The sequence below is a fragment of the Sceloporus occidentalis genome, unplaced genomic scaffold, assembly GCF_023333645.1.
Source record: "Sceloporus occidentalis isolate IW3139 unplaced genomic scaffold, rSceOcc1.0.p SCAF_551, whole genome shotgun sequence".
Classification (NCBI taxonomy): domain Eukaryota; kingdom Metazoa; phylum Chordata; class Lepidosauria; order Squamata; family Phrynosomatidae; genus Sceloporus; species Sceloporus occidentalis.
In genome coordinates this window covers 10,001-23,919 of record NW_028317531.1, presented here as the reverse complement: position 1 = coordinate 23,919, position 13,919 = coordinate 10,001, and the positions used below count along the sequence as shown (strand labels likewise).

General features: G+C 48.5%; 1 protein-coding gene across 1 annotated transcript; it reads left to right on the top strand.

Moving 5' to 3' along the window:
- Positions 1–2,247: 2,247 nt before the first annotated feature.
- LOC149271136 (sperm flagella and cilia-associated protein 1-like) lies at positions 2,248–12,195 on the top strand. The gene is made up of 7 exons (XM_089507591.1): positions 2,248–2,347; positions 4,790–4,901; positions 7,872–8,028; positions 8,742–8,784; positions 9,736–9,808; positions 11,105–11,210; positions 12,088–12,195. Exons 1-7 carry the CDS (start codon positions 2,248–2,250, stop codon positions 12,193–12,195), a joined length of 699 nt encoding a protein of 232 aa, XP_089363717.1.
- The last annotated feature ends 1,724 nt before the right edge of the window (positions 12,196–13,919 follow it).

Below are 13,919 nucleotides of genomic sequence, written 5' to 3'. Positions count from 1 at the left end.
ATTACAAGTGGTCCAAAATCAATTTAAAAATGTAAAATAATCCCTATTCTTTTATTAAACATCTATGGATGTGTGACTGTGTATGATAAACGGAGGCCAAGTTCCTTGGAGCATTTGTCTCTAGGTCGTTTTGTGTACAGTACACCTCAGTACGTGTGTGCAACTCTATTGGTCGTTTCGGCAGGGGGCTGGCCTGCCATCAACGAATGAAGTGCGTTCTGCAATTCACTCGTTGATGCCAGACCAGCCCCCTGCCGAAACGACCAATAGAGTTGCACACACTTTCCTTCACGGCAGCTGCTGCTGCTGCGATCTGTTGTTAACCCCGTATTAACCCCTGCTAGGCAACCGGGAAGGAAACGAAGATTAAACGAGCACGAAGAATGTCCGCGAATATTCGCCCGAAGAGAAGACAGGAACGGGCGAATATTCGCGGAATACGAAGGTTTTTTTCCCCCCGAAGACGAGCACGAAGACGAACACGAAGAGCCCCCTGGTGCCCAAGTCTAGTTTTTATAGGTTCAATGCGAAGCGGAGCAAGGCTGCTCAAGGTATCGCTCACCCTCTTATTATACTGTTGGACTAATAAGTTGGGGTCTTTGCAGGTGCCCAGTAATTCTGTTAGGTCGAGGTTTGATAAAAAGATTGGTGAAGTCAAACCCTTTAATGAGCGGCGTTTGGCTGACCTTGGAGGGGGGAGTTTGTTCGCTCTGAGGAGATGGAGAAGTTTAGGCAGTGATGGCCCCTCCTTACTACTGGGTTTACTTTTACAGCAGGGATTTCAAGTTCAAGCTGGAACACTGGCTGTGAGCGCGATTGATCTTCGGCCGCCGGTGCCTAATGAAGTTAAAGGGGCCGGCGTGCACGCGCTCAATGGCCATGCCTCAGCACTTCCTCCCAAGTCTTAAAAGGGGTTGGACGAAGAGCTGAGGCACGGCCATTGGGCAGCGGCGTGTGTGCATGCCGGCCCCTTTAATTTCATGAATGCCGGCCTCCACCCGCTGCCCTCACCGGACACCAGGGAGTCAGAAGCAGTGGTAAGTTGGGGGGGGGGTATGTGGGGGTTAAAAGGCTTTTCTGGAGGCAGAGTGCCCCATGATATGCCTTTTAACCCCTTATATGCCACTCTGCTTCCAGAAATGCCTTATACCCCCCTATATGCCACTCTGTCCCATGAAATATATAGGGGTATAAGGCATTTCTGGTGGCAGAGTGGCATATAAGGGGTTAAAAGGCATATCAAGGAGGCAGAGTGGCATATAGGAGGGTTATAAGGCATTTCTGGGGGCAGAGGTGCATAACTGGGGGGGGCAGGTTGGGAAATAAAAGGAAATAAAAACAAACATTTCTCAATCATAGCTTTTCTGAAATATGAAAAAATAGTTTACATGAATTAATAACGAAACAAAAGTTTCTTACAAGAATATTGTGAAGAATAATGCGATCGCTGTTTTTTTCCACTGAATAAAATGGAACTTTTTCATCTAAAAATGTTTGCAGCAGTAAATGTTTTGATTCCATTCTGTGTAATGTATTTCATTTATTGGGGCCTTTTAACACTTTTGTGACATTTTAATACAAATAATGTGATAAAAAGAATGTTTTATAGTTATTTGTATGGCAAATAGTGTGACTCGGGTATGTATAACGGGTGCGTGTGGGTATAAGAGCTCGACCGCGAGATAAGCTATATGGGGCTGCTCTCCAAATCTTTCCAGGGCTGCTTTTCAGTCCCAGTCCGGCCCTGGGTCTACCGATTCAATAAGGTTGGCAATGGTAGCGGACTTGTTTTTTATTGATCTGGCTTCGCAGAGGACGTCTCTGATGGGCCGGCTGCAGAGTTCAGATTTTTAGCTTTAAGATGGGAATTAGGCAGCGGCTGTCTATTGGTCTAGCTTTTTGCACCTGCTGTTTCCTACTAATAATAATTATTATAATTATTATTAGTATGAATCATTATTGTTATATAATAATAATAATAATATAATGATGATATAATATACACGTGACTGCAGTTATTGAGCAATCGCAGAACTACAACCCCCAGAAGCCTTGTTTACTTCCTGAACGCTGCTGGGCAGGACTGTTGCTATGGTTACGGTAAACAATATGGTTGCAGGCTTGGAGCTTTGTACTCACTGACATAAGAAGGTGTATACAGGGAGAGGAGACGCGGCAGCAGCCTGCGACCCGGGGCATTACTGGGAATATTAGGGCAGTTTTGGGGACGTTCTCCTATAGAGGAAAATGTTTGATGAGGAGACGCTGCATGACCTCTACGCCTGGGTGGATAAAATCCCGCTCTCTCGACCCAAGAGGAACATCACGCGGGATTTCAGTGATGGAGGTTCGTATCGATGTGTCCGGAACACCCCTTCTTATCAGTGTTACACCGCGTCTTATTTCTCCCTCTCAGCTGGGGCACTTTGGGCACCTCCCAGCTAAGGCTACGCGGAGCCCTCGCTCTTCAGGGGAGTGGCTTAGCAATGGACAGGGCCATGTATGGGGGTGGGAGGGGAATAGGGCAGGGAGTGGGCGTGTCTAATTGGTGCTCCCGTATCCTGGAAGGAGAGCGCCGGGACCCAGAAAAGCAGAGACTCACTCTGAGGATCTGTAGTAATAACCCTGAGGAGCCAGGGGCTGCACCTGTTACTCCTGTTGGCTTGTTGCCCGATGGTGGGGTGTTTTGACTTGATGCCCAACAGTGGGGTACATGGGGCATAAAATACCTTAAAAAAAGATGAAATTCTTCTGCGTCTCAATTCCCAGGACCTGCCAGGATGTTTTTACCCCAATCTTGGGGCCTGGGGGACGAAGGGGCAGATTCTCAGGGGTCGCACATTCTCCTCTGATTTAATGATACCCGAGCATCCCGATTGGTTCTTTTCTCCCTGCTATATCACCGCTGGAATCCCTGCTTGAACACAGGTGGACTTCATTCAAAATGTCTTTATCTCCTGACCAGTCATGGTTTCCATAAGGGTCGCTGTGAAAGGGTTAGTGCCGGAAGACTCTCTGGGTCAGAGAATGTAGAGAGTCCCCAGGTAAAGTGGGTGGTAGCAGAAGTTGCCTTCCAGCAGATGTGGTAGAAAAATCCATAGTACAGGGAATTCAGAATATTTTGGCTGTAGAGAGGGGCTGATTTGCCAATAGATTTCTTTAAGTATCGTGATCTGCCACACAGTGGGGGTGGTAGCTGCACTCGGTCACCCTGTCATGTCTGTAAATGGTTATTTACCTATTTAAATATGTATTAAACTCGTGAGGTCTTGGAGTGCTTCATACAATACGCGCGTATAGCGTTACAGCACCGATAGTTCAGTTACCTGCAGGAACCATAAGAGCTTGCAATCCGATTCTTACAGAAGGGGCGCGGAGCGTTAGTCGCACTCCCTAATCCTTTGAGCAAAAAACCGAGCAGATCTGTCACTGAATTATTGCCAATGAAGGTTTAATCATTCACAACCCCAAAAAAGACAGGGAGCTTTTTCGGTCTCTATGGCAACAGCCTATCAGTGGCTGCTTTTGTGTCACATGATCTTTAATCATTCCCTGAAAATTATGAAAGATTGAAAATGTTTTCACGATGAAAGAATGAATCTGGGGAGATCCTATAACAGCACGCAGATATAATTGTACCGAGTATTACTGGACGAGCACTGGCTGAGGATACTGAGAGTGGCAGCTCCCATCATGCTCGTTCCTGATCTCTTTATCTGGATTTTTTTCCGTTACATTCGGGTTTTTAGGTTATTGTTTGATCTCCTGCCATCCTGTGCGCAGGCGACGTAGAGATCGTGTGCCGTCTATAAAATGAGGAGCACTTTTCTCCTCTCCCTTACTTTATTTTCTCCCCCTCTTCCTCGCTTTTTTCTCCTCTCTCTTACTCCTTCCTTCTCTCCTCTCTCACTTATTGCTTTCCTGTCTTTTCTCTCTTCTTTCTCCTTTATCTTCTTTCTTTCCTCCTTCTCTCTCTCTCCCCATCTCTCCCTCACACGTCCTTTCTCCTTCTTTTTCTTTCCTCTCTCTCTCTCTTTTTCTTTCTTCTCTCTCTCTTTCCTTTCTCTCTATTTTCTTTTATTCTGCCTCCGCTGTGTTTCTTTGGGGAGATGGATTTTTAATACATTTGTTCGGATTTCAGCCTTTATTGGGAAATCAGATTGTATCATAGACTTCAGATTCTTTTACAAAAGGAAAGAGGGGTAGTTACCAAACCTACAGCCCCCAAAGGTCTAATTTTTGCCCCTATAATAGGGGGTTTATGAGCTCATTTCTGGGACTCCACTGTAGTCCCCTGTTTATTTAATATAGTTATATGAAATATATTATTAAATATCCTCATATATTAAATATCAGAGGAGGAAAGCAAGGCATCGGGGAGGAAATAGGGCCACAGGGGTTTGGGGACCAAAGAGGGACTGGCTCAGTATGTTTTAGTGTTCTAATGCCCTTCCTTGGACCGAGTTAGAGATTCCCAGGGGCTCCTCAGCATCAAACCAACGGTGGTGCACATGGTGGGGCGTCAGTGGGCAAAGAGACCCCGAGCATGCGCAGCGTGACAGCCCAGAGACGGGGTCACCTCGTCAGCCAATCAGCTCTAGAACCGGAAAAAAAAATAATGGAAAAACAATATTAAGAACGGAGAAAACCCAACACACTTCATCGCATCGCACAATGCGGTCACAAAGCACCTGATTGGCTGCGGACATTACACGGGGAGGAGGAGGGCCCCCCCTCCGCCCAGTCCAAAGGGGCCACTATTAAGCCAGTTTATCTTTTCTGTTTGCAGTTCTCACAGCGGAACTGGTGAAATTTCATTTCCCCAAACTGGTGGAAATGCACAACTACGTCCCGGCCAACTCCACCCAACAGAAAGTCAGCAACTGGACCATTCTGAACAGGTGAGAGCATGCGCGGCGTGCCGCTGACCATCATACATATTATATATCTGACGGGGCGTGCCGCTGACCATCATACATATTGTATATCTGACGGGGCGTGCCGCTGACCATCATACATATTATATATCTGACGGGGCGTGCCGCTGACCATCATACATATTATATATCTGACGGGGCGTGCCGCTGACCATCATACATATTGTATATCTGACTGCGGCGTGCCGCTGACCATCATACATATTATATATCTGACAGCGCGTGCCGCTGATCATCATACATATTATATATCTGACGGGGCGTGCTGCTAATCATCATACATATTATATATCTGACGGGGCGTGCCGCTGACCATCATACATATTATATATCTGACGGGGCGTGCTGCTAATCATCATACATATTATATATCTGACGGGGCGTGCTGCTGACCATCATACATATTATATATCTGACTGCGGCGTGCCGCTGACCATCATACATATTATATATCTGACGGGGCGTGCCGCTGACCATCATACATATTATATATCTGACGGGGCGTGCCGCTGACCATCATACATATTATATATCTGACTGCGGCGTGCCGCTGACCATCATACATATTATATATCTGACGGGGCGTGCCGCTGACCATCATACATATTATATATCTGATGGGGCGTGCCGCTGACCATCATACATATTATATATCTGACTGCGGCGTGCCGCTGACCATCATACATATTGTATATCTGACGGGGCGTGCCGCTGACCATCATACATATTATATATCTGACGGGGCGTGCCGCTGATCATCATACATATTATATATCTGACGGGGCGTGCCGCTGACCATCATACATATTATATATCTGACTGCGGCGTGCCGCTGACCATCATACATATTATATATCTGACTGCGGCGTGCCACTGACCATCATACAAATTATATATCTGACGGGGCGTGCCGCTGACCATCATACATATTATATATCTGACTGCGGCGTGCCGCTGACCATCATACATATTATATATCTGACGGGGCGTGCCGCTGACCATCATACATATTATATATCTGACGGGGCGTGCCGCTGACCATCATACATATTGTATATCTGACGGCGGCGTGCCGCTGACCATCATACATATTATATATCTGACGGGGCGTGCCGCTGACCATCATACATATTATATATCTGACGGGGCGTGCCGCTGACCATCATACATATTATATATCTGACGGGGCGTGCCGCTGACCATCATACATATTATATATCTGACTGCGGCGTGCCACTGACCATCATACATATTATATATCTGACTGCGGCGTGCCGCTGACCATCATACATATTATATATCTGACGGGGCGTGCCGCTGACCATCATACATATTATATATCTGACGGGGCGTGCTGCTGATCATCATACATATTATATATCTGACGGGGCGTGCTGCTAATCATCATACATATTGTATATCTGACTGCGGCGTGCCGCTGACCATCATACATATTATATATCTGACGGGGCGTGCCGCTGACCATCATACATATTATATATCTGACGGGGCGTGCTGCTGATCATCATACATATTATATATCTGACTGCGGCGTGCCACTGACCATCATACATATTGTATATCTGACTGCGGCGTGCCGCTGACCATCATACATATTATATATCTGACGGGGCGTGCCGCTGACCATCATACATATTATATATCTGACGGGGCGTGCCGCTGACCATCATACATATTATATATCTGACGGGGCGTGCCGCTGACCATCATACATATTATATATCTGACGGGGCGTGCCGCTGACCATCATACATATTATATATCTGACGGGGCGTGCCGCTGACCATCATACATATTATATATCTGACGGGGCGTGCCGCTGACCATCATACATATTATATATCTGACTGCGGCGTGCCACTGACCATCATACATATTATATATCTGACTGCGGCGTGCCGCTGACCATCATACATATTATATATCTGACGGGGCGTGCCGCTGACCATCATACATATTATATATCTGACGGGGCGTGCTGCTGATCATCATACATATTATATATCTGACGGGGCGTGCTGCTAATCATCATACATATTGTATATCTGACTGCGGCGTGCCGCTGACCATCATACATATTATATATCTGACGGGGCGTGCCGCTGACCATCATACATATTATATATCTGACGGGGCGTGCTGCTGATCATCATACATATTATATATCTGACGGGGCGTGCCGCTGACCATCATACATATTATATATCTGACGGGGCGTGCCGCTGACCATCATACATATTGTATATCTGACTGCGGCGTGCCGCTGACCATCATACATATTATATATCTGACGGGGCGTGCCGCTGACCATCATACATATTATATATCTGACGGGGCGTGCCGCTGACCATCATACATATTATATATCTGACGGGGCGTGCCGCTGATCATCATACATATTATATATCTGACGGGGCGTGCCGCTGACCATCATACATATTGTATATCTGACTGCGGCGTGCCGCTGACCATCATACATATTATATATCTGACTGCGGCGTGCCACTGACCATCATACATATTGTATATCTGACTGCGGCGTGCCGCTGACCATCATACATATTATATATCTGACGGGGCGTGCCGCTGACCATCATACATATTATATATCTGACGGGGCGTGCCGCTGACCATCATACATATTATATATCTGACGGGGCGTGCCGCTGACCATCATACATATTATATATCTGACGGGGCGTGCCGCTGACCATCATACATATTATATATCTGACGGGGCGTGCCGCTGACCATCATACATATTATATATCTGACACATCTGGCAGCGGCGGTGGCCCGCTTATCATCATATACCGTTCTTATATCCCCATCTCTCTCGTCTTTTCCATCCCCCTCTCTCTTCTCTCCCCTGTCTCTCTCTCTTCCATCCCCCCCCCCTCTCTTGTCTTGTAGGAAAGTTCTCGGTAAGCTGAACTTTTCCGTCCCCGATGATGTGATCCGTAAGGTCGCGCACTGCTCGCCGGGGGTGGTGGAGCTCGTTCTTAACACGCTACGGCAGAAGATCGAAGAAAAACAGAAGCAGAGCCAGACGTCAGCAGAGTCCTCGCAGGTGACACGGCGCATGCGCAGACACGCTCGCTCTGCCAAGAACCGCGCAGCAATGTGAGCCGAGACCCGGGGCCGGCCAAAGACATTGTGATGCCTGGGGCCAAGCATGAAATGCTGCCCTCCCCCGACCATGAAAACCACTCCCACCAGGCCACACCCAGACACACCCATCCAGATACAAACTCCCAGATACTCATGCTGACACCCATCCAGACACACATACTCACACACATGTACCCACACACACCCAGATACACCCACACACACACACTCAGACGCACACGCATACTCAGACACACACACTTACTCGCACACACACAGACAGAGACACATAAACATACCCAGGTAGATAAATGGAACAGCCTCCCAGCAGAGGTGGTAAAGGCTAATACAGTAAAGGAATGTAAACATGCGCGGGATAGGATCCTGAATCTAAGATGAGACCAACGTGTTCATTTGCATCCATTGGACCCCCCAAGTTTGTATTTGGAATAAGGGGATGCAGATTTATTTCTCCTGCTCCTTTCCTCCCATTGTACCGCTCTGTGGAATATGTTGGCGCTATATTAATCAATAAACAATATTAATAATACGTGATGATTGATAAAGTATTTTACCTGTAAATTTCTGATGCGCCACTAGGGGTCGCTGTGCTCCAGCCGTTCTGCTCATTGACAGAGGGACTCCTTGTAACCGTTTCTTGTCTCCCGGCAGGTTCAGAGCCCCCGCGCGGAAGCCAATCACAACGCAGACACAGGTAAAAGGCAGCGGTGGGAGGGGAAGTGGGCGGTGAGCAGGGCGTGTCTCTGCGGTGACCCCGGAGTCTCCGGGCGAATCCCAGGGAGTTCCGAGGTGTGCCTGCTACATACCTCCCAACTCTCCCCCTGGCGAATCGGGAGCCCGGGGGGAGGAGCTTGAGAGGGCTCAACCGGATGGAGGGGATAAAATCGGGGCTGTTGGGAGGTATGTTATAACACGCTGTGCGCCGGGGCTGTTGGGAGGTATGTTATAACGCGCTGTGCGCCGGGGCTGTTGGGAGGTATGCTATTACGCGCTGTGTGCCGGAGCTGTTGGGAGGTATGCTGTTATACGCTGTGCACCGGGGCTGTTGGGAGGTATGTTATAACACGCTGTGCGCCGGGGCTGTTGGGAGGTATGCTATTACACGCTGTGCGCCGGGGCTGTTGGTAGGTATGTTATAACACGCTGTGCGCCGGGGCTGTTGGGAGGTATGCTATTACACGCTGTGCGCCGGGGCTGTTGGGAGGTATGCTATTACACGCTGTGCGCCGGGGCTGTTGGGAGGTATGCTATTACACGCTGTGCGCCGGGCTGTTGGGAGGTATGCTAGTACACGCTGTGTGCCAGGGCTGTTGGGAGGTATGCTATTACACGCTGTGCGCTGGGGCTGTTGGGAGGTATGCTATTACACGCTGTGCGCTGGGGCTGTTGGGAGGTATGCTATTACACGCTGTGCGCTGGGGCTGTTGGGAGGTATGCTATTACACGCTGTGCGCTGGGGCTGTTGGGAGGTATGCTATTACACGCTGTGCGCTGGGGCTGTTGGGAGGTATGCTATTACACGCTGTGCACCGGGGCTGTTGGGAGGTATGCTAGTACACGCTGTGCGCCGGGGCTGTTGGGAGGTATGTTATAACACGCTGTGTGCCGGGGCTGTTTCCATGCACTCTGTCTCTCCTCCACGCAGGTTATTCAACAAAGCAGAAAAGGAACGGCGCGGAGCACAGCCCACGGCCTGCTGGGAAAACCGACCATGGGAGGTAAGAGGCTGGGGATCCCTCTGGCTGTCTATGGAGGGGTTAAAGGGGTCCCGATGCTCCGTTATTCCTCCGTTACGGGTGCTGTGACGTCAGGCAGCAGTACAGGGCGTCCGCGCATGTTCACACATTCCCACCTGGCTTCAGCCAATTGATGCCCTAGTAGTTAGAATCAATTAAGCGAGCCTCTCCATGCAGTGTGTCCAGATCCACGCGATATATACATTATATAGATTATATACATTATATAGATTATATACATTATAGATTATATACATTATATAGATTATATACATTATAGATTATATACATTATATAGATTATGTCACGGAGCTGGTTAGTCCGACCGACTACCTCCGCTGTCTTGTGCTCCCTTAGCCTGGGACAACACACTTTCCCCGGTTTCCCAGTCACTCGCCGAGACTCAGTGTAGGGTATAACATTCAGAACCCTTTATTGTACACAGGCACAGGTATATATATCCATATAATCACATCAACACACAGAATGAGACGTCTGAGTAACATAACCGCCCCCTTTAGCTGGGGGATTCGGGTCTCCTAGGAACAATAGGGGAGATAACGGGATTAGCCTCTGATATCTTCCACCGATAGTCAGGCAGGAGCCCTGGCTGGGCACCCTGTGGAGATAATCCTGTCTGGTACACATAGTGGGGCAGGAGGCTATTCTAGCTGCCCAGCAGTTCCAAAAGTAAAACCTGTATGTCCTGGTACTGGGCCTGGCGGTGTGGGGTAAACATAGAAACTGGGTTCCAGGGGAACGGGTGGTTGGGCTGTATAATATCCACAGCGGTGTGCCTGAAGGGACGAGTCCGTCACAGATTATATAGATTATATACATTATATACATTATATAGATTATATACATTATATACATTATATAGATTATATACATTATATAGATATATACATTATATACATTATATAGATATATATATAGATAACGTTATCATGACGTTACCCGCACGCGAGAAATTATTCAATATCTAGAACTGTAACAAATAATCTAATAAATAACATTTTAATAACTGCAGCGGGGGGGGGGCAGAAAGGGTAATTTTATTATATATATTTTTTATATTATTTAATGCCAGGCTACCCCTGCACTGTATAGACTACCCTTTTCTGTATTGCAAAGTCCCCACATGTTGGTGGCCCCGTTGCAAGCATGCAGCACGGCAGTGGAGGGGGCCGCGGCACTATGTGTGATACCGGCCCCCGGGGGACGCGATCCCTGCCGATCTCCTGAAGAGTTTTTCTTTTTGTCTCTGTTCCCCAGTAAAAACCAGTTTGGATACTCGCAGGGGGCCGGTGCGGACAGCGGCCTCCGCATCCAGCTGGCGGAGAAGGAGCAGGAGCTGATGGCTGCGCAGGAGTCCGTCCAGGTGAGGAAACCCCTCGCTCCCATTACCACCACCCCCTGGGCCAGCCCCTGTATAATGTATAATCAGCACGCCGGCCCCTGTATAATGTATAATCAGCACGCCGGCCCCTGTATAATGTATAATCAGCACGCGGGCCCCTGTATAATGTATAATCAGCACGCCGGCCCCTGTATAATGTATAATCAGCACGCCGGCCCCTGTATAATGTATAATCAGCACGCCGGCCCCTGTATAATGTAAAATCAGCACGCGGGCCCCTGTATAACGTATAATCAGCGCGGGCCCCTGTATAATGTATAGATAAATCAGTGACCTGTCCCCTGTATAATGTATAGATAAATCAGTGACCTGTCCCCTGTATAATGTATAGATAAATCAGTGACCGGCCCCTGTATAATGTATAGATAAATCAGTGACCGGCCCCCTGTATAATGTATAGATAAATCAGTGACCGGCCCCTGTATAATGTATAGATAAATCAGTGACCGGCCCCTGTATAATGTATAGATAAATCAGTGACCGGCCCCTGTATAATGTATAGATAAATCAGTGACCGGCCCCTGTATAATGTATAGATAAATCAGCGACCGGCCCCTGTATAATGTATAGATAAATCCCCGACCGGCCCCCTGTATAATGTATAGATAAATCAGTGACCGGCCCCCTGTATAATGTATACATAAATCAGTGACCGGCCCCCTGTATAATGTATAGATAAATCAGCGACCGGCCCCTGTATAATGTATAAATAAATCAGTGACCGGCCCCCTGTATAATGTATAGATAAATCAGTGACCGGCCCCCTGTATAATGTAAAGATAAATCAGCGCACCGGCCCCTGTATAATGTATAGTGAGCGGCGTCTGCTTGTCCTCAGGTGTTGCGGGTGAAGCTCCGCCGGATGGAGCGGCTCCTCCAGCTGAAGAACGTGCGGATCGATGATCTGAGCCGGCGGCTGCAGGAGGCGGAGGACGGCCGTGCCTGACGCACCGCCGAGCGGACCGACGCCTTTTATATCGTTTTATTTTTATACAGATTTATAAGATGATCAGCGCAGATTATTCCTCCCCAATAAAGCCCCGACTCCATTAAGTGTATTGTTAAATAATGACAAGTCAAGGTGTCCATGAGGGACGGTGTTAGGGCCGTTTGGGTCACGCATTTGGCGACTTACTGCATAGAATCTCCACCATGGGCTATTAAAGGGTTAATTTTCTGGAGCTGCTTTCCTGTCATGTGACAATTAAGGGTTCCCGGGAAATAATCCGGGAGATCCAAGAAACGTTTCTGTCATTCAGCGCACAGGGGGCAAACGTCTTCTCCCCTTTACGATGTTGGGGGGTCTGGTCATTAAGGGGTTAAAGGAATTGTCACATGAGATCCTTAACAAGCTGGAGAGGGTTACGGGGCCCTGTATAATGTATAGATAAATCAGTGACCGGCCCCCTGTATAATGTATAGATAAATCAGTGACCGGCCCCTGTATAATGTATAGATAAATCAGTGACCGGCCCCTGTATAATGTATAGATAAATCAGTGACCGGCCCCTGTATAATGTATAGATAAATCAGTGACCGGCCCCCTGTATAATGTATAGATAATTCAGTGACCGGCCCCTGTATAATGTATAGATAAATCAGTGACCGGCCCCGGTATAATGTATAGATAAATCAGTGAGCCGGCCCCTGTATAATGTATAGATAAATCAGTGCACCGGCCCCCTGTATAATGTATAGATAAATCAGTGACCGGCCCCTGCACCCCGGACACACCGCCCCGTATGTATCCCGGTATATACGTTAGAGGCCGATATCGTATAAGTGGTGAAATGGTTTCCGGCGGCGTCGATCTGCTCCGCACAGCTGTGTTTATGGCTGAGTCCGGTCTATCGAAGCAAGGTCCGTGGGACAGCCCCTGAAAATAGTGACTGTCCTGTGGAAAGCGGGGCTGTTAGGAGGTATCCCATCAATGGAAAGCAGATGCGGAACCCAGGAGTCTGAGGGGAGGGGCGTTTGGAGCTGTCACTCTCTCGCCCCCTCTCCGTGTGCGCATGCGCCTATCAGTATTCCTGTAACACATGTTATTTATATAGCGCCAACACAGTCTGTAGCGATGACTGAGGCAACCAGAGGCTGTGGCGGTCGGATACTGTTATCCCACAATTCCACACTCTACTGACGTCACACTTCTCCGGCCAATGGGGAGGCAGAGAAGTGGCAGCGGGCTAGCCCCTTGGTGTACCCGCCCCCTACAAAATGCGTCCAATGAGGAGCGGGGTTGTCAGAGGTGCTCTTTTTGTGTTTGGAGGAGGGCTCGCTGCTGGAGTTCAGTCCGTTCCCGGGACGCGCGCGGGACCGTGGGAGCGGGAGTCCCTACGCCGCCGGAAGTGCTGTCTGCTTACAGGTGAGTCCGGAACCCCGCCGTCCGCTCACTCGCCCCAAACTCCGCTCCTTCTCCACCCCAGCTGCGGGGTAATGGTGGGGGATGTTTGTGAATCGCCCAGGTCGGCGATTAAAGGGTTAAAAGGTGCTGTCCGTGCCGCTGCAGAGTCCGCCCATGGTCACTGCAACCCCTATCACACTCAGCCCGGTATGTACAGTGGGGGCCATCACCGGGGCCGCCCCTCCCCCTGATTAATAATTATAATAAAAACATTATACGGGATTACTGTTGTCTGTCTAGTTTGAGTGATGACGTCATATGTGTGG